The sequence below is a fragment of the Mus musculus genome, chromosome 2 (genome assembly GCF_000001635.26).
Source record: "Mus musculus strain C57BL/6J chromosome 2, GRCm38.p6 C57BL/6J".
NCBI lineage: Eukaryota > Metazoa > Chordata > Mammalia > Rodentia > Muridae > Mus > Mus musculus.
The window spans coordinates 50278766-50303156 of NC_000068.7; the positions used below are offsets into that span (position 1 = coordinate 50278766).

A 24391-nucleotide genomic window follows, 5' to 3' on the forward strand; every position below is an offset into this window, starting at 1 on the left:
AGTAAACTTTAAAAGGAATTTGAAGCATGTGGAGTACAATTCCTGTTTGTTTATTAAATGTAGCACTAGAATTAGTTAACCCTAAAGTTCTTTCAACATAAATTATGCAACCCTTCTGATACTTAGTAGACCTCTTGTTTGCCATTAAGAGTGAACAAACATCTATAAATGAAAGAATCACAGCTATGTTCCTGTGCTGGGTCTTACATTTAGCCAGATAACATTAAACATTTCATGTTCGTGTGGCCTTGTGTAAGATGAAATGGATAGCTGAAGCATTTTCCTGGATTGCAGGACCTGATTACCAACCGCTTCCTACTGTTCCTATCAACAGGTCATTTATTGGCAGACGCCTCTCACTTAGACTTTATGACAGTGTAATAAGCTCTGCGGGGCAAGAGAATGAGACCCTCTAGAGGGATGGAGTTAGGGATGTGAAGAGCTGAGGCACCAAGTCATCTGAAAACAAAGTATGTTTAACTGACTCAACTACAGGGGGAAGACTGATTTATAGTCTAAGACTGAAACTGATAACACTTTATACATAAAAGATATACTACTTTTAATATTATTGTTTCCTGATAACATTGTTTCAAAATAATAAACTAGGGCTAGTTTGATTAGCAGTTAAAAATATTAGAAGAGTGTCTTAGGGTTTTTCTGCTGTGAACAGACACCATGACCAAGGCAAGTCTTATAAAAAACAACATTTACTTGTGGTTGGCTTACAGATTCAGAGGTTCAGTCCATTATCATCAAGGTGGAAGCATGGCAGCATCCAGGCTGTCATGGCGTAGGCAGAGCTCAGAGTTCTACATCTTCATCCAAAGGCTGCTAGTGAAAGACTGACTTTCAGGCAACTGGGGTGAGAGTCTTAAGCCCACGCCCACAGTGACACACCTAGTCCAACCAGGTCCCATCTATTCCAACAAGGCCACACCTCCAAATGGTGCCACTCCCTGGTCCAAGAATATACAAACCATGACAAAGAGTAAAGTCTTCAGTGAATCTAGAATTATCTATGGTACTAAAAAACTATTTAGTTTAATGTTGTAGTTTCTTTAACATGCTAAATGGCTGTAGTATTTAAGCTATTGCAATAAAAAACACAAGCCTTCATAGACAAATGTATGATTTATTTTTGGAAAAAATAATTAAAGTTTTCCCAATAAAGGGGAGAATCAACCCTAAGAGAACACACATACCCTGGTTACAAGCTGATGACCTCACTTTGCAGAATATGGATGTGTTCAGCATGCACTCCAGAATAGGAACTAGCATTTGCAATTCTGAAACCCCAAGTCACCTGTCCATGTAAACCCATAAATGATACAATAAATACCTAGAAACAAGAATCCTCTAGAAGCTGCTGTCCATGACAGTGTTTATATAGAGCAATCCATGACAGACAAACAGCGCTGCAGGGATCACAGTGCCAGCTGCTAGTTTCCACTGAGCTTCCTCATGATACTGCTGTCTGCTGTTGCGTTAGTGAAGATACTTCCTACAACCACATGAGTGCCCCAGAGACTGTGACGGATCACTTTACAGCAGCCAAGGTCGTCAACTGAGAATCCTAAATGCCGGTACCGTTCATCTGTTTCAAAAAGTGTGTTGTTGGTATATGGTCCAAAAAACTGGAGGAAAGGAGAAATGAAGTAATATTTTCATTAGAAAGTTCCTATGCATGCTGGAAATGGAAAATGAACTGTTTAGTACATTTCAAGCTACCTAGAGTTGAATGCATAGCATGATACACACTTTAAAGAGGAATGAAACCTAAGAGAATTAATTATGTATGACTCACCTCCATCTCTTCTACTAAAGGAAGATAAGTCTTCTAGTCTATACGACACTGTACTTGACTGAGAAGCAGAAAGTATCTGTTTCTACCTTAAAATTAAAAAATGATTTTACTACTTCTTGTGATTGAAGTATGTGGCCACAACTATATAAAAACTTCCAAAACTACTTCTCTAATTTTTTGCACTTTATTATTTTCTTAACTTCAAACTACTTTGGCCTTTTAAGAAACTAGATTAGACCACAGTACTTTCTAAGCTTTAGCTTACAAAGAGTAAATATATCTATATCTATCTATCTATACATATATCTATATATCTATATCTACATATATCATTAACAAAAACAGTGCTGTATGTGCCTCCTAGAATAGTGAAACCAATCGACTTATAATAATAATCTTACTTCTTTGGATAATATTTTGTGTTATGAAAAAGTCTAAATGGATTTTTTTGACCAATAGGACAGTTATAATTTTATAATAAGAACTGTATCTACTCCATATAATATAGCTTTCAAAATATATTTACTTACTGCCACACCAGATGATGGGTCAATGAAGTCAGCCCAGTATCCTTCAGCCCGAAGGGCATAGCAGATCTCCTTAGCACCACTGATGAACTACAGGAGGAAAAGGTGAAGTCAGTGCTCATCCCAGCAGCCCTTAGATTGGTTGATAGTTCTTAAAATAAAATGATAAATGACTATCTTTTGCTTAAAAAAAAAACTATCGGATTAATAAAAAAAGTCAAATTAAGACTGTCTATAGTCAGATTTTCACGACTTCAAAACATGGTTAATATACAAGTTTAACCTCTATAATAAAACCTAAATGTTGTACTTTTCTTCAAATTTCTTTTATTTCTTTACAAAGTATATCTAAATCAGCTCTGTACTACTAACTCAAATGTCCTAAATTTCAAACTATCAGTTATTTTTTGTATAAAGAAGATCACAATAGATAAGCAAAAAGAAAAAAAAAAAAAAAAACAGAAGCTCACCTATCTACTGGTTAATAGTGGGTGTGAAACAGGGCTAGAGAGACAGTCCTGTGGTTAAGGGCTGCTCTTTCAGAAGACCTGGATTTGATTCTTAGCTCCTGCATGTCAGCTTACAAATGACAAACATGTCAGTTCTAGTGAATTCGACTTCCTCTTCTGGCTTCTATGGGCACCAGGCACAGATATAACTGTAGCCAAAACACCCATAAATAAATGAAGTTGTAAAGATTCAATTATTGTGTGTCCTTCAAATGTATCTATCCACCCATATAGTCACAAAATATTTCTGAAAAGGTAATTAAAAATCAATCAAAATAGGACTGTGACATAGTTCAACCACAGAGTTTACCCAAGGCCCTAGAATGAATCACCAGCATATTACATAAAACAAAACAAAAACCCCAAAATCTGAAGACACAGGTAGTTGGAGCAGAGGAATGAGCTTATAGATGTTGTGTATACATGTGAATACCCCATGTACAAATCAGGAATTTGATCTTACCATCTTGATTTCTATGATGTACTTGCCAACCAGAACTGTAAGTAGTAAAAAGCTGGAAGTCTAGACTATCCTACTGACAGAAAGCACAACGGATGTCTAAAACCCAAGGACATGTCTGTAAACTCCAGTCGAAACAGAGAGACCAAAACTCTATCTATATCCTGTTGAAAGCTATGAACTGATCAAAATATGCAAGACAAATATTCTTATGCTTCAAAAGTCCTGGTCTTTGAGAAAATGAGAGCAAATGTCTACCTTCATCTCTAGAAACATATTTTTTGAAGTACATAGCAGTTTTGGTCAACTTGACACACACAAGGGTCTTCTGGGAGGGTGAGAAAATGTCTCTATCAGATTAGCTTGTAGGTAAGTTTGTAGGGCATTTTCTTGATTAATGATATACATGGAAGGATCCAGCTTATTATGGATGGTGCCATCCCTACACAGCTGGTCTTGGGTTATAAGCAGGCTGCACAAGACTTGGAAAGCAAGCCAGTAAGCAGTGATTCTCCATGAGGTCTGCTTCAGTTCCTGCCTCCAGGTTCCTGCTTTAAATCCCTGCCCTGACTTCCCTCAGTGATCCCCTGTGATCAGGACATGTAAACCAATTAAACTCTTCTCCCAAGCTGGGTTTGGTGTTAATTGCAGCAACAGAAAGTAAACTAGGACAGAGTGTAATCCAAAGTGGTGATGTCACTGAGTTTAGGAGGCAAAAAAAAAAAAAAAAAATTCTGGATTGCTGAAACACCTGCAATTTGTCTGGCAGACTAGGGCAAAGAGGTAGACACACGACAAGCTCCTGAGAGGTGCTCTGGTTGTTTAGCAAAAAGCTCAGCTGAGTAAGCAAGAGGCAAGATTACTCTAACAGGCCTAGCAAATACCCATTTGAAACTTGAGAACTGAAGGTAATTTACAGGGATCACACAGGCTGGGGAACATGGATTTCTGGTCCATCAAGAGTGAAGAGACACAGCACTTCTGGCATTTTAGCTGACACTGACTCTAATGGCCAAGACTCAGAAATGCAGAATATATTCTATACCAAACACTAGCAAATTATAGTCCCAGAGCAAGTCAAGCTCAATGCCTGTTTGGATAAGTCATTTTACTGACACAGCCACATCTGTTCATTTACTTAATGTCTATGGCTATTTTAAAAGTATAAGGCAGAGTTTACAGCTGAGATAGGTTGTCCAAGATGCCTATAATACACAAGTCCCCCATCTAAGGATTTATTTTCTGTTTTTTATCTTGGTCAACTGCCCTTAAAACACACTAATCTAGAAATTTTAGAAATGATTAAATATTTTGTAGGTTTTAAATGTCAAGCCATGCTGAGTAGTGACCTGGCCAGCCTGCCTGAGATAGGAACCATCTTTTGGTCCACTGGGATTTGAACCATCTCTTGGTCCACTGCATCATACAGATGCTAGTTACCTGTTCGACACTTAGTAACTGTCCTGATTATCAACTTGACTGTGGAGGTAGTCCAGTAACTATGAAAACTAACCATTATTTTCCTTAATAATGATCCCACTGTGCAACACCAGTGATGCTTGCAATCAGCACACATCAAAAAAAAAAAAAAAAACCAAAAAACAAAAAACAAAACAAACAAAAAAAACCTCCCTTTAAGTAAAAGGCAAAAGTATAAAAAAATGTTTTGAAAGAGACCATATTCACGTAACTTTGTTTATAACAACTGTTATTCTGGAGTGTCAGTGATAACTGATAAATGTGCCGCTGACATAAACTCAGCTCTATCATAGGCTTATAAATACACTCTAATCAAAGTTATGGTCTTGCTCTTATCATCAGTGGATAAAGAGGACAACTGGAACTTGTTAAAATTTATAGGAGGCCACCATGTTGGCACTAATGAGGCAGACCAGATCAAGCCAGAATGGAATTATTCACACTGCTGTCATATAATTAGTAATCAAACTGAATCTACAACAGCACAGTTTTCAAAAACAGCCAGAAGACTGACAGCAGTCAATAAGAAGGGGCCTTGTGTACCTGAGCCAGCACGATAACAAAGTCCTCCCTATTCTGACCCCGTTAAGAAGTAACTCTGAGCCAGTCTGCTCCTTGGTCTGCTCCCACCGCCTTCAGCCCCTCCCTCTCTCTACACTGCTAAAGTCTTCTGCTCAGCTTGCAAACAGCACTTGATCTGCATTAGAGACTAAGAAAGGCAGTTACGTAAGGAATCTGGACTTTGACCTGCTTTCCTATTTTGACTCTCAATTTAACATACTACAAACTTAAGAGCCAGTCTCACTTAGGAGTAAGTTTTATAACACAAGTCTGAGTACGGTTCACTCACAGGCTGCCAACTGATCACTGCATGCTCAGTAAGGCAAACTTAGAGCTACCATCATAGCGTTGTTTGCTTTCTGTCTATAAATGCTGCCTGAGAAGATGGCTGGGGGAGGTCTCTAACTTCCTCTTCTGAGGGCTGTGCCACTGGTAAGTCACTTTACTCAAACTGTAAGTTTACTTGCCACAAAGTTTTTCTTTTTTCAGAAATACATTTATTATCATTTATTTATTTATTTTTCATGTCTTACAAAAAATTGAGTGACTCCTACACAGGCATAGCACTTACACTAATTTTTCTCTCCACATTCATTTGTAATCTGGTGATATATATTAAAAATGCTGTATTATCAGCCACACTCAACATTAACAGCGGTTGCTGTATTTCATTATCTTTGTATGTCTTAAACGTAAGTCATTATACCATATTCCAATTTAGTGAAAAAAGTCATTCCTAAAAACTAAAAAGAACAAAACAAAACAATAGTCAAGCATGTATAAAAGTTAACTAAAAGAATCTCATTACAAGCGCCAGCAAATGTCTTATGATTTCTATTCATCAAAAGCAAACACTGACATCTGGTGGAAAAAATCAGAATTGGACATGGAGAATATGTTACAAGTGGTTCCAACAAACTCATTAACATACTTTAATTAAAATGTTTTTCCACAGAAATTTAGCTTGTACAAGTCAAAGTCCACACTTGTCCCAGGAATCTGAACTATACTGGAGTCAGAACCAACTAGGTCAGAAGAATGAGCTCTGTGGCAGCTCCCGATGTGACAACAACTATGCATTTATTAAGCTTTTAACATGTAAATAAGATGTCTGTTAATATTGCCTACTCCAATTCTCTTAAATCTGAAAGTATGTCTGTTTTTAGATAATGTCTCTCTCACTATGTTTTCCTGGCTATCCTAGAACTCACTATATAGACCACGCTAGCCTCAAACTCCCAGAGATCCGCCTGCCTCTGACTCCTGAGTGCTGGGATAAAAGGTGCTGGCTATCACACCAGCCTGAATGTTGTATGCCTCTATATAACTCCATTTAAATTAGGATATAACAAATATGCTTTCACCTGTTAAAACACTATGACATGTATTAGTAAGCTCTATGTGGTACATTTGAGTAACATGTTATTACCATAAAATCGTGCTGATTATGTAAACTTTAATATATTATCACAAATGAAGAGAAGCATCCAGTTAACCCTAATAAGTAATACAATGCCTGACACTGTCTTGCATGGAAACCAGTAAGGGGATTTTTCAACTGGAGCAAGCTAAGGCACTCAAATGAGTCATTCTTAATCTATCACACAGAGGAATTCTCTCTCTTGTCCTACAGAAAAATTCATATTACCCATCATCAATTTTAAGGTAATTACTACATAGTTTAAAATTATTAAATACATATGTACATAAGTAACTATCTGAACATTTTATCTGATTGACAAAAAGAATGTTAAGGTAGAAGATAAGCTAGGTCATAGCATAAATATTAAGTTAATTTCTAGGGTAGGCATATCATAAGCCATCTATCAAAATTTAAAATGACAGAACTTCAGCCATCTTCTATCTAGGAGTCTATGGAGATTAGTGTTCACAAAAAAGGAGATAACAATGATTTCCATAGCTGTGCCAGTAACAGCAAAGTTGGATTTTCAATTTATAAATCACAAAAGAAGTCTTAAAATAACTTCAAAATTTTAGTTTAATCATAATACAATGCATATTTTATAAGAAATAAAATATATCTACATATACTGGTATAAAAAGGTTAGGTTAAAAGCACAGGGCAGGAAAAAGATGCATACATTGTGGTCTCCTGTCATGCTGTTCAGTGTTATTACTTCTTCTTTAGAGGTAACTGGGTTGCTTCTCAGTATTTACTTGGTATGTTACAGAAGGTATAGGGGATGCAGAAGAGGGATAGAGTGTTGGAGTAATATTTTAGAAAAATTTAGAAAAGGAATAAATGGAACTAAATGTTTCAAGAATATTAAGAAAGGAGGCACTGGAAAAACATTATTTACTTAAGTCATGAGTATGGCTATTTTGCCTGGATATATGTCTGTGGGCAATATGCATATACGGTGCTTATGAAAGCCATAAGAGGCCAATGGATCCCCTGGAACTATAGCTACAAGTCACCATGTGGGTATTGGGTATCAAACCCATGTCCTCTGGAAGAGCAGCAAGTACTCTTGACTGCTGAGCCATCTCTACAGCCCCTGAAAGTAGCACTTTTTTTTTCCCTTGAAAAAATGGCGCTATTTCCTCAGTGTTTGAAATACTTCACAGAACACATACAGACCAGAAAAGACAATCTCTTATGCAAAAGGTAGCAGTTGCCTTGGCTAAATGCATTAGTGATAACTCAAGGATTACCAGTATGTATTGGTGTTGGGTTAGGGAAAGGAAATCAGACTTCCTCTTCCGGTCGTTTAACAGAGTCTGGATTTCAATTCTTTACTTGTCTCCCTGTAGCTGTTGGTTTCTGGCTTATCTATAAATCTGTCAGCTCCATGAGTCTGAATCTGTTTCTGCCTGAATTTTGTTATATCTTATCTGTCCCCATGTCCATGTCCCCCACAAAGGGCTTTTGCTCTGTATTTACTTATTGGACAGAAAAGCATCACACGGGGAAGGAATGAAGGACACGTTACAGAAACCTTTAGCAGAGTTTTACTCCTACTGCCCCAGAATCAATCAGAAAAGCTAACATTCACTTATCAAATAATATCCATGTGCTGTTTCCAGCATTTATTATGTAAGGTTTCTTTCAAACTGCTGGCTCCTTTCAGCACATGATTACCACAACACAAATATACACGTTTTTTATTCTGGGTTAGGACATGAAAGAGTACATAAGATTACAGCTACGCAGTAGTTTTGGTTGTGAAAGCTGATTACATAGGAAATCCAAGTCAAGTAAGGTTGCTGCTATATTGTTCTCTTAAAGGCAGGTTAAAAAAAACAAACAAACCGAAACCAACCAACCAAAACCACCGGCTAAAGGGGCTGGAGAGATGGCTCAGCAGTTAAGAGTACTGACTGCTCTTCCAGAGGTTCTGAGTTCAATTCCCAGCAACCACATGGCATCTCACAACTATCTGTAATGGGGTCAGATGCACTCTTCTGGTGTGTCTGAAGACAGCAACATAAAGTGTGTGTGTGTGTGTGTGTGTGTGTGTGTGTGTGTGTGTGTGTGTGTATAAAATAAATAATTCTTTAAAAAACAAACAAACACAAAACCCCCTAAGTCTACAGCAGTCTAAATCTAAAGTAACCTCAATGTGTACTATTAATTCATATAAGAGGGAATTTCCTAATTATGTGTCACCTCGACTGGTGTGGCATTTGAGTATGACAACATTACAAGGACACTGACGAGTTACCTTCTCCAAGAGCACCTCTCTCTCAACCTCCACCTCTTCACTCCAGACAGTCATGTCATTTTCAGTTTTCTGGGTTACAGTCAGGATCATTAGTTTGCTATTAGCCACTTCTGGAAAAAGTGACTCAAAATCTAAAAACAATAATAGAAATCCCAAGAAGAAAACAATTAGCTTTACACAAAGAGCTATAGTCTCTAGAATAACTTCCTCAGATGAAATTAAGTTACACTCTGCTAAGGCAGATTTACGCGCGCCTGCGTGGCTGCTTTTGAACAGTGAAGCGAATGCAGCTTGGCTGGATGAGCTGAGATAGGGATACAAACAACCTTGAGGGTTAAGCCACACCACACTGGTTCGCTTTTAACATCATGTTCAAATGAATTTATTATTAAGAGTTTTCTGACCACTGGCCAAAGTGCAGAGAATAAGTGACTGGATATACAGCCACCAATGGGCCATCTATACCATACCAGCTTCCAGAATTCAGGAAGGATGGCACACGACAGGACCTTCTGTTCTTATGAACTCAGAGAAGCTATGCAGAAGACTTGCACAAAATGAAGACTACTAACATTCCAGCACGAAGCAGAGAGGGTCACTAGTCCCTACCCCTAACTGAGGAGCTATGGACAGTTGATGGCATCTAGGGGAAGATGACACAGTTTTCTTTAAGGATGTGGCTCCTGGTAGGCTGAGCATGATCTTGGCAGCACCAAATGGACTCCATAGTTGATCTTTTAAAAAGAGAAAGATATGGAGTATGGTGGGCTGGGAGTAGTTCAGCTAGGTGGTAGGAGATCCTCAAGAGCAGAGAGGAATGGCGATGTATATAATCAAAACTCATTGTATGAAATTCTCAAAGATTCTTCTTTGCATATTATACATAAACTTATAAAGATCATAGTTACAAGAGTAGAAACATGAAGTTTAAGGGAAAAGTTATTATAAATCCTATCACTCCTGTATTAATGTATGTGAGTTCAGTTGTGAAAGCTCAAGCAATCATTTCTATCCAGACATTAAATATCAACATATGGCCTTTCAAGTACTTGGAGTTCCTCACTAAGCATATGAAGACATCACTACCACTATCTAATACACATTTTGCGTTTCGATATAAAAAGTACAGTACCTCTCCGCAGCAGCTCTGGACATGTCTGGATCGCACACTCAACTTTGGCACTTTCAAAGTAAGTTTCTGCACTGTTAATTTCTTGTTCAACAGGTGCATCACTATCCTGTGCGAACAAGGACAAGGATGAAAGGAAAATTTTGAGTTTGACATATAAGCAAACAAAGGCTCAGAAAGATTAAATGACTTTTCAAAGTCTCAAAGTGCTATAGCCAACACTAAAACCTAGATTCATTCTCTTTTGCTAGTCCATTATGCTGTAATATAATGTCCCTAAAAATGCAAGTAAAAGAAACAGGTCTTGAAGTCTGACAAAGTTGAAAGGACAGTAAGTTAGGATCAAATTCACAGAATGGAGCCATGTGATTCTGACAGTACTTGTGGAGACATACTAGAAATGGGAGGCCAAGGACGGTCCTATAATAAATAAAATACATATTAATATTAATATATAAATTATATATAATTTCACAATTATATTAATTGTATAATTAACTAGATATTAAGTTCTACTATAAGTTGTCTTATATTTATCTTAAGATAGAGGAAGGATGGCTATACTATTCACATGACTGGCTAGACAGGAATAAAGACAAACTTTAAGGGAATAAAAGGACCAAATCAGTATTAAGCACAAAATCTGGGACTTACCAGATATTCAAATAAAGACACCCACTGGGTAGAGGTCAGAAATAATACTGACTTAGGAATTATAAATTTAGGAGTTGAAAATGCCAATGAACTAGTGACTAAAGAATAACTGAAATGAGAAGATTAAGAACAGAATAAGATCAAGTATTTGGTAAGAAGAGGAAGAACCAAGAAGTGAGAGGACTGAGCAAGAATCATCTGATATAAAAAGGTCCAGGAAGCCAGCAACATCCCAGTGTCCTAGCATCCAATACAACACATACTTTGAGAGACTAGTGACCAAACAATATAGCTTTATTTAAAAATCTGTCCTGCAGGGGCTGCCAAACGGTTCAATAGTTAAGAACATGATTGCTTTTGTAGGGGTCCCGAGTTCAGTTTCTAACATTTATTTCAGGCAGCTCTCAAGCACCCGCAACTCCAGTTCCAGAGGACCTGATGCCTCTTGTCTACATGGGCACCTGTACTCATGTGCACATACCCAAACAGAGACATAGATACCACATAATTAAAAGTAAATCTTTAAAAACAAACAAAAACTTATTACTATCACAAAAACTGAACCAACCAACCAAAAAACTCTCTAGTTAAACTATGTAGCAATGTTTTATCTTAGGAGCTTGACCAAATCTCTGAAATGTATGTAGCCTTCTATTTCCAAGAATAATGGTGAGCTGGGCATGGTGGCACATGCCTTTAACACCAGCACTTGGGAGGCAAGGGCAGGTGAATCTCTGTGAATTACAGGTCAGACTGGTCTACAAAGTGAGTTCCAAGACAGTCAAGACTGTCACACACAGAAACTCTCTTTTGAAAAAGCTAAAACAAAAAACAATAAACAAAAACAAGAACTCCAGTTACATAATCATAACACAGGGCTCAGGAAGTATTCTCATGTAAACATGAGGATCTGAGCTTGGATTGTCAGCATCTACCTACAGTGCTAGGCATGGAGGCACATACATCTGTGTTCCATGTTGGAGACCTTGCTGGCCAGCCTTGCCAAAACAGAAAGCTCTGATATAGTGACAGACTCAGCCTCAAAGAGTAAGGTGGAGAAGCAACTAAGGAAGATAACCCTGTATTAACTTTGGTCTCCACTCATGCCCTCTTGAGCAAGTATACCTGCACAAACACATGGACATGTTCATATATATACATACACACACACACACACTCTCTCTCCAAAAGGAAAATAACAAAAACAAAACCCCTCCCCTAATTCTTTAGATTTATTCTTTCTTTTCTTCCCCTGTAAAGTCAAACATTTATACCGCTTTCTTTTTAAGTTGACAAAAAATAATTGTCCCAGGTGGCCTAAATGCACAATATAGGTCAGGACAGTTTTAAACCTTCAGAGATCTTTCTCCTAGTGGTCAAGTAGTAGAATTACAGGCATGTGCCATCATGACTGCTCCATAAGTAATTTTAGGATTACTAGAATTTCAGAAAGACAAGAAACCTTCCTTAGTCTTTAGCAATACAGAAAACAATTCCGCAGTCCTATCTGGAGTAAGCAGTCAGTAGGGATGAATTATGGAAGAACTATTTGAGAGATGAACTTAAGCATGTAAACCGGATGGTGCCTGGAAAAGGCTGGTTATGCTGCTTTTATACCTACTGCCTTCTTTTCCATCTTCTCAATAAATGTATGAAGTAACAGGAAAGTAGTGCAGATTAATGAGAGCAGCAGTATTAGCAACCCACCTGAAACTCATTTACATACTGCGCCATCACAAACTCGTGTCTTTCAGTTGAAAGAGGCTCTGCTAGAACATCAGGCAAAGTTTTATGGGCCTGGCTTTTCTTCTGTGAGGCAGTCCCATTGAGGTGACAATCGAAGCCTATATTCCCAGGAAGCTGGAATCTCTGGTCCTGAGGTCCAAAGGGTCCCATAGTTTCATCAGGCCACACTGTTCGAGAGCCTGAAGAGAACACGGGTTGGTCATACATGGTTAGTCTTCAGGTAATAGAAACTGGGGAGTTGTTAAAAACAACAAAAATCAAAACCAGGGAGCTGTAGTGCTTTAAATGCCCTGGTGATCTCAAAGCACACGACTTCTATGTTTAATACTTTTGGGACACATTAGGTTAAGCTTCTAAAAGCCTTTGCTTTTTTAGCATGACTTACAAATTTTGAAGTATGAAACGTATAATTTTTAAAAATTTTCTAATCACTACCCACCCTTTTTAAATAGCCTTGGACAATGACTCATAATTTAGAAACTACTGCTGAGAGAAATAATAAAGAATATTTATCAAGAAAATACCATAATTAAAATTCCTTAAAATGATTAGTATGATAGTGATGCAAATAACAGACTAAAAGAGTTGCTGAAGATGGCAGGTAAATTATTCAACAAATACATAATAAACATACAAAATGCTTGCTTCATTGAAAAGATTTAGCAAAGAACTGTAATTAGCAACACAGCTTACAGAATCAAAAGACCTGGTTCAGAGACTGTATGTCAGATGACAGAAAGAAACTAAGTTCATGAAATCCGTTTTAGGACTGATAAGATGACTCAGCAATTAAGAGTGCATACTGAGCCTAAGAAGGGCTAAATTCAGTTCCAGGACTCAAGTGGGGCTGCCCACAACTGCCTGTAACTTCAGTTCCAGAGGACTGAACACTCTTCTGGCCTCTGCGAGCACCTGTCCTCACATGCACACACCCACATTCAGACCCACTTCCATACAGAAATAAAAATAAAAATAAAATCTTAAAAAAGCAACCAGAAGTTTTGGAACCAAGTGTAGATAGTACTGAACTTCCAATGGCTCAATTTAGTATTTTACAGTAGGAATACAATATGCACTTAACATTGAATTTTGACATTTTTCTTCAGGTAGCAACAGACTATACAATGATCTCTCTATTGTCATTAGGTGTGAGATGTAGCTCTTAGTCATATGACACCTTTAGGAAATACACAGTACACTATGTACCAAACTATGATATTCTAGAGATTAAGTATATCAAAAGGACTTTTAACTCATAATATTTCAATTATATTATGTTTACTGGCATAAAATCCTGTAAGGAACATTATTATAATGTATTTTTGTAATATTTTATCTTTCTGATATATCTAGGCAGAACTTTATTTTCAATGGAACAAAAGTTTAAAAAGACTATAAAACTCCAAGTAAAACTAGTAGAGTAAGCACAACAAAGTTTTGAAACAAGTATATATATTTAATAAAAGCAATAACTCTTTTACTTACATATATCTGGAGGTGCGGTGGCCACATGAGACTCATCAGAACCTGAAGATCCTGCAGTTGAAAAGGCTCTTGGATTGATGACTCTTTTCACTAAAGAACAAAATCCTGGGAGATAGGAAACCAGTCTGGCTCTGTTACAGAGCACCTAATAATAACAGAGAAATTGACAGTTTTTGGCTATAAATAATAAATTCTGACAAACCTTCATATTGTTTTATCTTTGTATGTATGGACACACATGTGGTGTATGTGCATATATGTGTGTGATGATTGCACAGGTGTGTGCTTGGGTATAACAGGGAACAGCAGGAGTCCTGTTCTATTGCTCTCTACCTTATTGCTTCAGATAGTCTCTCACTGAGCCTGGACTATGGCGGTCATCAAGTTCCTCCAGTGAACTTCCTGTCATCTCCCCCATAGTGCTGGTGTTACAACATGTGCAGCTATACCTGCACTTTTACACAGGTGCAAACTCAAATTTAGGTTCTCATGTTTATGCAGTAAGTTAATTCATCCCATTGTGTTGTATTTTTAAAAAACAACACAAACTACTTTACTACTGCTGTGGAATACCCACTACGTGACAAACAATATGTGTACTTACAATTAAAACAAAAACACTCCTGATAGTTGTCAGGATCAAAGGGGGGGGGCACATATGCCAAACCCTATCAAGGAGGCCATGGTGAGATGTAGGGAGGTGTCTGAGAATATCAAATGAACTGTCACAGAAAGACTATCCAAACCATAACCTCAAACACAGGCCACTGTAGCTTTGCTTCTGCAAATTAGTCAAACACTTTTATGGGGGTGCCTAGCCAATATCTGCCTGTTCAGCTTTGGACTGATGCTACCTGGGTTTGATCCACAGGGCAAAAACCAATCCAACAAATGATGCAACCTGCTGTATTTTAAATTAAAAAACCCTTGTCCCTTGGCTTTCCTCTGGGTTGCCTATGGCCTACTTGGCTTGCCACAGTTCCTGTAATCACTCTCTCACTCGTAGATAAACGCTTTCCTTCAGATTCACCTGAGGTCGCATCACAAAAAGAACAAACATTATTTTGGGATAAAAGTGTGTTTTTTCCAATAAAGGTCACAGAGTGAATCTATAAATACTACCTTATTAAATAAATACTAAAATGTAGAACAACTAATGAGATCCTTAAACCAGAGAGTTGAGAATTTATCCTTGGACCTAAATGTTTCCTTTTTGATCCTTTCCTTTCCTGCTGCAGACTGTGATAATCAACCCCCAAGCTATTATTTCCTCTTAGTTTGGTGGCAATGCTTACTTTCCTCAATTTTGGCATATCTTTGTATTGCACTTTCTGATCTTACATGTATGATGTAACTATGCATGGACAGGTTCTAGCACAATACTTAGGTCAGAATATTTAACGTACAAGTTGTCAGATGATTTCTCAATACAGCTGATGGGAACTGATGTTTCTCCATAACACAGGCATAGTCACTCACTTCTCACACCACCACATCGGCATTAGCCTATCTGCTTAGCTTATTTGCCAGCTGGCCACTTACATCCAAAAAAATACTGACATCACCTGGCCTGGGTTATTTGGACTGAGTTACCACACAGTTATGAATGCCCATGTTTCAATGCTTAGGCACACAGAAATGTGTCTTTCACATGAAAAAAAGGGGTCTTCAGTGACAGCCATTTGTAGATAACTAAAACCATCTGAGCACACTAACTCAGCTGCAGTATCTTCTGACTTTACAGGAAAGCAGACTTGTACCTTCACCGAGAATCATGCAACTTGGGACATTTTATTAAAAGTTTTTAAGTTTCAAGAAATAGAGGCTAAAGTCTGAAATAGGTATATCCAGAAGGGTGGCAAGTTCAGTTTGTCTAGATGCTAAATAAGGACTTTTTTAAAAACTCATGATATTATTAAAGACATATGTATATGCATATTCCACTACTATCTGTCCAGAATTTACAACACATATAAGACAACACAAAACCCTTATGTATGCACATCTAAATGGCAACATTTAAACTCAGTATAAACGTCATTCTAACAAAGAATTGCTATCGTTTGATAAATTCATCCTACTGTCTTCATTTAAAACAAAGTACAGATATCAGCATTCTATTCTATTTCACCCAACTTCCCTCCTTCTAGAGAGTATCAGAGGCCTCTTCCTATTACGTCCCTTCAGGGCAGGTGGATAAGAATTCACCTTAAAACTCAGCTCATACTGGCAGTCTCCTCTTAGGACCTGTCTCTACAGTCACACCTTCAAACACTGCAACAGGAATGCCACCTCAACTAATTGTTTCTACATTAATTTTTCTACTACAGCTCTCGTTAAATTACAACTTGAATGAAGTTAAATTACTGAGTAAAGCATTCAAGGTTCCTGAATATTCCTTTATCTCCCAATCCATCTTCACCTCCTGTATTACGTCCCTCACACATCTTACATTCAGATGGACAGCAATGATACCCTAATATTTAAACAACACACAACTTATATTCAGATGGACAGAAATGACACCCCAATATTTAAACAACTCAGGGGGGGAAAGTGTAGTTGATGTTGTTTTGTATACAATGTCTGATCTTCTAATTTAAACGTTTGATGATCTAAATTCCACTCATCTCTCAAAACTCAAGGCAAACATTTTTCCCATTAGGTGATCCGAAACTCCAATTTTCTCTTACACATGTAACTCTCACAACATCTTCTTCAAGCTTTCAAACAACTGTTATGTGTTACTTAAAAAGTGTTTGTCTGAAAGTATGGATGTGTACCTCATGTGTACCACATGTACCTGGGGTCTGATGTGGCCCAGAAGTGCGCGCTGGTGCCCCACAAATGGAGTTACAGAAGGTTGTGACCAGCCTTGTGGGAGTTAGGAATCCAGCTTGGGTCCTTGGCAACAGCAGCCTGTGGTCCTAAGAGCTTAGCCCTCTTTCCTGCCCCTACCATGTACTACTTCTATTAAAAGTCTTCTTACGTCTTATGTCCTTACTTATGAACTATCTAAGGTAGGATGTGCACAGCATACAGTCAAGTCTGTGAGCCTGAATAAGAACTTTTGCTGTGCATTTGTAGAAATTGTAAAGTCGCTTACTATACTACTAACTTCAAAACTTCAGCCTAACCGAAGCTGTTTTCTTTTGTAAAGGGCTCAAAACATTCTAAATATTAACTGAAATCACTTTTAAAATTGTGGAAAGGATGCCTGCACTGAATTGGATTATATGAGTATAAAATATGTATATATTAAATTGGAGAAACAAACGCACCCGAATTTAATAGAATGTGCTCAACTAATTTCAAAGCATAAAAACCTAATTTCACACCCTCTGCTCCCCGACACCGCCGATACATCAAGGCGACCATTATGCCAACGTCATCATAAACTCGTCCCTCCATTTCCTAACAAGTTTATTCAAAGAGTGACTTACATGGGCCATTTCTAGTGAAGAAGGCGGACGCAAATTCTTGCCCCACTGCAAAGTATCCCTGGGAGAGAGCAAAAACAAGACAGGCTAGTGACAGGCCAAGCTGTCCCGACAGAGGTTCAGGCCAGGCAGTATAGGCGTGTCCCTCCCCAAAGCCCGGCCTCGGGCCCCGCGTCCCCGGGAAGCCGGGGGACACTAGGGCGCTGGCACTCGGGCCGGGCCGGGCCGGGCCCAGCAGGTCTGCGCTCCGAGCGCAGGCTCGGGCGGAGCTGAGTGGGGAGTGAGCGGAAGAGCCCAGGACAGAGGTGGGTCGACAGGGGGGGGCAAGACCGCCAGCAGGGGCACGGTCACCCGTGAGTGTGCAGAAGAGACCGCGGGTGGGAACCATCCGTACCAGTCACCGCGCGGCCTCCGCGCCCCGGCCCTCACCCCGTCCACTGGCAAGATGGCGGCTACTGCGGTCCAGGCAGAGGCGCTGCTGACGCCCAGGCCTGAGTAGTTGCCTCCGAGCCCATCGATGCCGTCGGTCGATCTTCGAGTAGAGGATGATCTTGGGCTCCAGAAGGCGATCTAGTGTTTCATTGGGTAAACTGGTGGATCGGGGCGGAGCGGGACCAAGTTGGGAATATTTACAGGACTCGGTACCCGTCTTTGGTGAGTCTTTGCTTCATTGACTCTTTGGTACGTTTGACATTTTTTTGTTGCTGTTGTTGTTTTTAAATTTTAAAAATTATTTTTTGTTTATAGGTTTTTTTGGTTTGTTTTTTTTTTTTTTTTTTTTTTTTTGCACGTATATATATGTGCAGATGAAAGTGTTGGTTCTGCTGGGAGTGGAGTTAAGGCTGGTTGTGAGCTGCCATGTGAGTACTGGGAGTTGAAGCTGGATCCGGTGAGCTTGTTCTTAACTGCCAAGCCGACTCTTCAACTCCCTTCAACAGATTCTCTATCCTCCCGTAGGACTTTCCTACAGCTTTCCGAAGATTCTGCCTTCTGTTGTTTGCATGACAACTGTTTGTCAAGAACTATTGTTTGTGAGGACAGCTCCCCGCCCCCCCCCACCCCCCCCCGCCCCAGCTCCGCGACAGCCTTAGATTCTTAATAGGCTTGGTAAACATACATACATTATATAATGTATGTATCAGTAATAGCCTATAGCTTATCTAATGTATTTTTAAAAGAACCTCATAGTTAATTTTGAAGTTTCTTTGATTTTGATAACTGTATTAATGACTTTTCTGTTGTGTTGATTAAACACAATGGTCAAACTTATAGAAGGAATTTTTTATTTGGCCTTACCATTCTAAGACTCCAAAATCGGGGGGAGGGGGTGATTGACAACAAGTAGTAAATGTAGAGGCTGAAGCAGAAGCCGAGGCTTCCTATCTTGAACTATAGAAGAAAGCAAAGAGCTCACTGGGGATGGTGGGTGGCTTTTAAAACTCCAAAGCGCCTCCCCACCCCAGTAATATACTTCCTCTAGCATTGCCATACCTTCTAACCACCCTCCCCCCCAAAACCCCCATATCAGCTTGAGACCAAGTGTTCCAAAACCTGAGCCTATAGAGGGCAAACAGTAACCTTAGCAGTTTGAGAAAGTATTCATCAGACATTTTTTCTGAATTGGAACTTGCCATTTTTCTCATGTATTGACTGAAGAAAGAGTGTTTGGGCTTAATGATATGAAATGTACTTTTTACTCAATCACATCAAGGCTCCTTACTGTGGATTTGATTTATCGCCGATTATCAGCTTGGTGAGGTAAAACCCTGCTTCTCCACTGTGGAGTTACTGTTTTAGGGATGTTCAAGGAGGGTGTTAAGCCCAACTTGTTGGCATGGGTGTCACTCACTCATTCACTTGTCTGAGCACAGAGTGTCTTCATAAACCAGCTGGAGGTCTTGTGGAAGGATTGTCTGCTTCCATTTGTCTATGCATTCAGTCATTTATATTAATGTGGTTCATATTAATTAAAAATTCTTTTTAATTTTGTTTTTCATATTGATCCAGTTTTGGTTTCTCTTACTTGGAACCTATGCTTTTTGACACAACCTCATAGGTTTTGTTTGTTTGTTTGTTTGTTTGTTTTTGGTACTCATCAATATTTTTGTTTGTCATTCATTATTTCTTGAGATTGTTTTGAAAATTTTTGGCATTTAGATACCCCAGGATCTTCTTCTATTCCTGTTTATCCCAGTCCTAGTATTAACCACATTCCTCAGGAGACACAGTTGTCTTCTTTAACCAGTGTGAGACAGTTGACTTTCCCATTTGTAATTGATTTGCTTAACTTCAATTCTAGTGTACATGTAAGGCGAGTTCAGAACTGTTAAACTACATTCAGTGTACTCATATAGTGGGTTTATATGAACAGCTAAGCCTGTGGGAGTTGGCACATAGTGCCAACTATGTGCAATGTTTTTAGGCAGTTCTTCTGTCTTTAGTCTTACACACTACATTTATATCTAATGATAGTTCAGCAGCTCAACTCTTGTTAAAATATGGTTTTATAAGGAATTTAAAATACTGTGAACTGTCTTTCTTTTTTCCTCTTCTTCCTTGTTGTCCTTATTTCTAAGTCATTTTTATTTATCTGTATATTCTTTGAGCTCTAAGACTTCTTTAAGTATCTTTTGTTTCTGGTTTTGACAAATATATACACAGTGTCATGCATACATTATTAAAATCTCATACGGAATAGTTTTGCTATTAAAAATACCCTTTGCTTTATCAAACCCCTTCACCATCATTGATCATTAATGCCCATCATCTCTTTGCCCATTGTATGTTTTTTACTTTTTTAAAGTTAATCATTTTATTTGTTTACATTTCAAATGATCTCCCCCTTCCTGGTTACCCCTCCACAAATCCCCCCTCCCTCCTCCCCTTTGCCTCTATGAGGGTGCTCCTCCACACACTCACCCTCTCCTGCCTCACCACTCTAGCATATGTTACATTTGTTAAAATTATTTTCAGTCAGCATCCTTATTTTTATGTGCTTTGATAGCTCATTCCTGTCCTTTTTGCTCAGTGCCTGAATTGTAATCGTATTACAATGTATGAGGGCTTGATTGTTTTTTCTTTCCTGTTTTAAATAATCTTTGAGTTTTTTTCATCTAATTTTTGCTGCCCACGAATAAAGCTTTTTAAAAAGACTTGTGTGCTGGTTTTCCATAGACACAGGTTTAAATCAGTTGGTTAGTACCTAGGGTTATAATTTCTCAAAAGTAAGTTTAGAATACATTTGAAGATTGTTATTAGGTAGATTGAGCCTTTTTTCAGGCAACCATTTCAAACTTATGTAATAACTCATCATAGGTGTTGACAACATAGAGCTTTCATCCATGTCCAGTTACTATGATAAGTAATGTTCAAATAAGTAAGTGTGACAGACTTCTAATATCTGGTACCCTTGCAGCCAACTAGAGAAATGAATATTCAATCCCAGGAAAAACAGATTATACTAGCTAAAGTTCTCCAGGGAAGGGGAGTTTATGATCTTCCTAAGGAACAGCATCTGGTGTGTTGAAAAACTTCACCCTATAAAGAAAATGTTCCCTCCACATCTTCTCTCAGTTTTATGTCTAAACTTCTATAGTAGGATACAGCTGGTCAATCCTAGGATGGAAAGAAAAGTTTCCTTTTTTTTTTTTTAATTGAATTTTATTTTTTCTGTATTCATTTTACATCCCATTCACTGTCCCCATCCCGTTCACCCTTCCCACAATCCTTCCCCCTTCTCTTCTCCTCTGATCGGGTGGGGGCCCTCCTGGATATCCTCCCCACCCCTCGCCCTGGCAAATTTTTTTGTATCAAATTATCTTTATTATTGTTGCTTTTTTCTCTTCTCCCCATTTCCTTTCTCCTCCCCTGCATCTCCTTTCCTGTCTTCCTCTTGTCCTCTCTTCCTTTTTCCTTCCTTCCTTCCTTCCTTCCTTCCTTCCTTCCTTCCTTCCTTCCTTCCTTCTGTCTTTATTGTCTCACGGTGTTGCTGGTTTTGAACTGATGATCCTTCAGTCTCAGCCTCCTAACAATGGTATATTGCTTTGGGGCAGAACAGAAAGTCAGGGAACGTCTGGACACATCAGAAGAAAAGGATCCTTGCCTTCTGGAGTTTGATGGAAACATTTAGCCACCTAAAGAGCAAGAATTCCAGCACTGTTTACAACATTTTCTATAAAGATTATCAACATACAGAGAAATATTACTTTTACATATGGATATTTAATTTAAAAATCATAATGACCCAAGCTTAAGGCCTGAATATATTTGACTCTGCACAAGGCCTCGTTCCTGTCCATGTTTTTCTTTTTTGAGGGGGAGGGGTCTCAAACAAGACTGTTATATTTGTCAGCTGTCCTCTCTTCCTGCATCTGTGTGATCTCAATTAGTCTTCAACAACCTTTTAACTCACTGAAGGTCATATGATGACTATGAAGATAGTGAAGTGTGATTCATCTTTGAGAAGCTCGCATCCCTGCTCTGGGTGTGTCTTTCTTTCTTATTTTCTCCCCCCCCCCTTTTTTTTAACCCTCATGCTCCAAGTCTATATTAAAATGTCTTTATCAGTCCTCGACTCTGCATCATTCTGGCTAGCCTTGAAATTCTATTCAGCATGAAAGCCACAAATCCTGGTTTGGCCTAAGTCAAGGTCCCTCAAGAATTAGCAGAACTCCTGAGATCAGTGAGGAGCAGACAGGAGAGCTGTGCCTTTTGCTTTGGTTCCATACACCACTGACAGTGTAAGCCACTGTTTCTGGGAGCAGCTGCTTTTTAATACGAAACGTTTATGACTCTATCAGTTACAGCAGTCGTCAGGCTTAAACTGAGACTTCCAGTTGAAGGGGAACTGCTTTCTCAGAGAAAGAGTAGCTATAGAGCAAAAGAACCAGGGAAGAGGTGGGGGTTGTCGTTCTCGGTTTGGACTTACTAGCAGCTTGCTTTCTCACTCTAATTATGTTACCAAAAAACCTGTTTGCAGAGTCTAGCACTTAGGACTAAAAGAAGTCTGTTCCCAGTTGGGTTTTGACTGGTCAACAAAGTTACCAGCAACCAATGGTTGGGCAGGGAGATAGAGGTGGGACTTTAAGATTCCTGAGAAGGGACCAAGGAGACAGAAGAGGGATTCCACCATGAGGAGGACATAGAAGGACCACACTCGGGAAAAGGTGTAGGAGGGAGAACCTGCTGACCTGTAGGTGCAGGAGGAAGCATCTGCAGGAGAGCTGCCCAGCAAGGTCCAGGGCAGGAAAGATAAAATATAGATTTTAGTAAGTAATACCTCAGGAATATTGGAGTAGAGTGTGATAGCCATGCAGAGTTAGGAAGTGGCCCAGCCACTTTGCTGCTTAAGGCTATTCACACTACCTCAATAGTCAGACAACACCTTCCCTGGCCAGATACTCCAAAACTTAGTACATTTTATATAGTTTGTAAACTTCGTAAGGCTCGCAGGTGATCAGGCCCCTGAGGAGCCCTAGTGGCCAGGCCCCGCCCCCTGACTGCCCTAACAAACCCAAAAGGCTCTATCAGCCATCTTCTAAGGGCTGTAGAAGGGAGAGCCCCAAGGTGGGAGAGTGACCAGGTACTGGCCTACAAGAAAAAAAAAATATTTCCATCAATCCCTGAGCTTGTGCCAAGACCAGACCATATAATCCCTTCAATTCCAGACCCTCCTGGACCCTGTCTCCCCCCCCCCCCATACCCCTATACAAAAGCCTGTGTTCTGCCCAGTTCTCTGCTGCTTCTCTTCCAAGCAGTGGTATCCACGATTCTGGATTTTTCCCTCCCAATAAATCTCTTGGGAGGTTTGTTGTGCAGTGTGATTTTGTTGTATTCCTTGGCTCCTGATTGCCAAGATACATTTGCTATCCCAGCTGTAATGTTTACACTTACCCTGTCTGCCTTGTTATATAAAAGAGTTTCTCACTGATTATGGTAAGCTTTTTTCCCCCCTAACATAATTCTTTGCTGTAATAGGAAATCACAGTTAGGAGAATAGGGGCAGTGGCCAACACAATGACAGGGGGCTGGCTGTCATGTCATAGTGGAGGTGGTCCTTGAACTGCGCTTTGAAAGATGGGTAGGTGTTTGTTTAAATACCAAGAAGAGATATACAGAGTAGACGTGATTATACACAGTACAAGTACCATGTTAGAATCCCAAACACTGTAGGCAGCTTGAGAGATGTATAACCACATAGGCATTTCAAAGGCATAGCCCATAATAGACCATAAGTGCAATACTAAGGTAGACACAGAGCTGGAAGCAGAGAGACACAAGTGACAAGACTTAAGGGGTATCATGACCTTACCAGATTTGTATCTTAGAAAAATCCTCTGGCTTCAATACAGAAAACACTTTAAATTTTTGGCTTCAGGTACTTGGGGAATGTAGTTGCTTCTATTGATACTGAGAATCAGCTAGATTAGTATTTGTAGGATATTTGATCTGTAGTACATTCTTGGGTGTTTGCCCAGCACTTAAAAAAAAAAAAGTCCCTGATAACCATGCATGGAATGATGACATTGTTATTCATATACTGTTCTGTGGAGAAATTAAAGCACTAATAGGTTAAGTTTATTACTGAGGATATAAATCTATGCCTGTTTGGCTTAAAAACAGGAGGCTGCCTCTCAGGAGAATGGATTTAGAGGGAAGACAATGTGCTGCTATGGGTTACAAGATGCCTGGAGGATATTCGTGTGTAATTGTCCAGCTAGTTGTTTGAAAGCGGGCTTATTGGATTCATGGATTATGTGGACGATGAGGGTTTGAGCATCACTGAGACACATGTAATTGTGAAGCTGTACCCACCCCCCACCTTAATCTAGTGAAAGATGAGAGGCTTTGGAAATAGAAACAAAAACTATGAAACTTCTGAAATCCATGTATGGATATTTTTATAATTT

The 24391-nt window shown here is 39.1% G+C and overlaps 1 protein-coding gene and 1 long non-coding RNA gene across 13 annotated transcripts in view; one reads left to right on the plus strand and one right to left on the minus strand.

Moving 5' to 3' along the window:
* Nucleotides 1–1115: 1115 nt before the first annotated feature.
* On the minus strand, nt 1116–20256 carry Mmadhc (methylmalonic aciduria (cobalamin deficiency) cblD type, with homocystinuria). Of its 11 annotated transcripts, none has more exons than NM_001348200.1 (9): nt 17878–18036; nt 17487–17544; nt 14044–14133; nt 12520–12737; nt 10162–10267; nt 9030–9160; nt 2338–2424; nt 1808–1893; nt 1116–1637 (listed from the first exon to the last, which is right to left on the minus strand). In NM_001348200.1, exons 4-8 carry the CDS (start codon nt 12706–12708, stop codon nt 1846–1848), a joined length of 561 nt encoding a protein of 186 aa, NP_001335129.1. In that variant the 5' UTR covers nt 12709–12737; nt 14044–14133; nt 17487–17544; nt 17878–18036; the 3' UTR covers nt 1116–1637; nt 1808–1845. The 11 variants fall into 11 exon arrangements, with proteins under 11 accessions (NP_001335129.1, XP_030102480.1, XP_030102475.1 ...); XM_030246620.1 differs by having other exon boundaries at nt 14044–14148; nt 17878–17989; XM_030246615.1 differs by having other exon boundaries at nt 14044–14188; nt 17878–17989.
* Nucleotides 18045–24391, plus strand: part of Gm13483 (predicted gene 13483) — a 137158-nt gene continuing 130811 nt past the window's right edge. For both annotated transcript variants that reach the window (NR_040362.1, NR_040361.1), the window contains exon 1: nt 18045–18137. This is a non-coding gene — a long non-coding RNA (predicted gene 13483). The remainder of the gene's footprint in view (nt 18138–24391) is intronic.

Excerpts from the sequence above, each read along its gene's own strand:
- Mmadhc (XM_006497596.4), bottom strand. The coding sequence starts at position 17,871 with ATGGTTCCCACCCGCGGTCTCTTCTGCACACTCACGGGTGACCGTGCC. Across the intron at positions 9,161-10,161 it reads TCCAGAGCTGCTGCGGAGAG|ATTTTGAGTCACTTTTTCCA; the intron begins GTACTGTACTTT and ends TATTGTTTTTAG. Across the intron at positions 1,638-2,337 it reads ACCCATCATCTGGTGTGGCA|TTTTTTGGACCATATACCAA; the intron begins GTAAGTAAATAT and ends CCTTTCCTCCAG.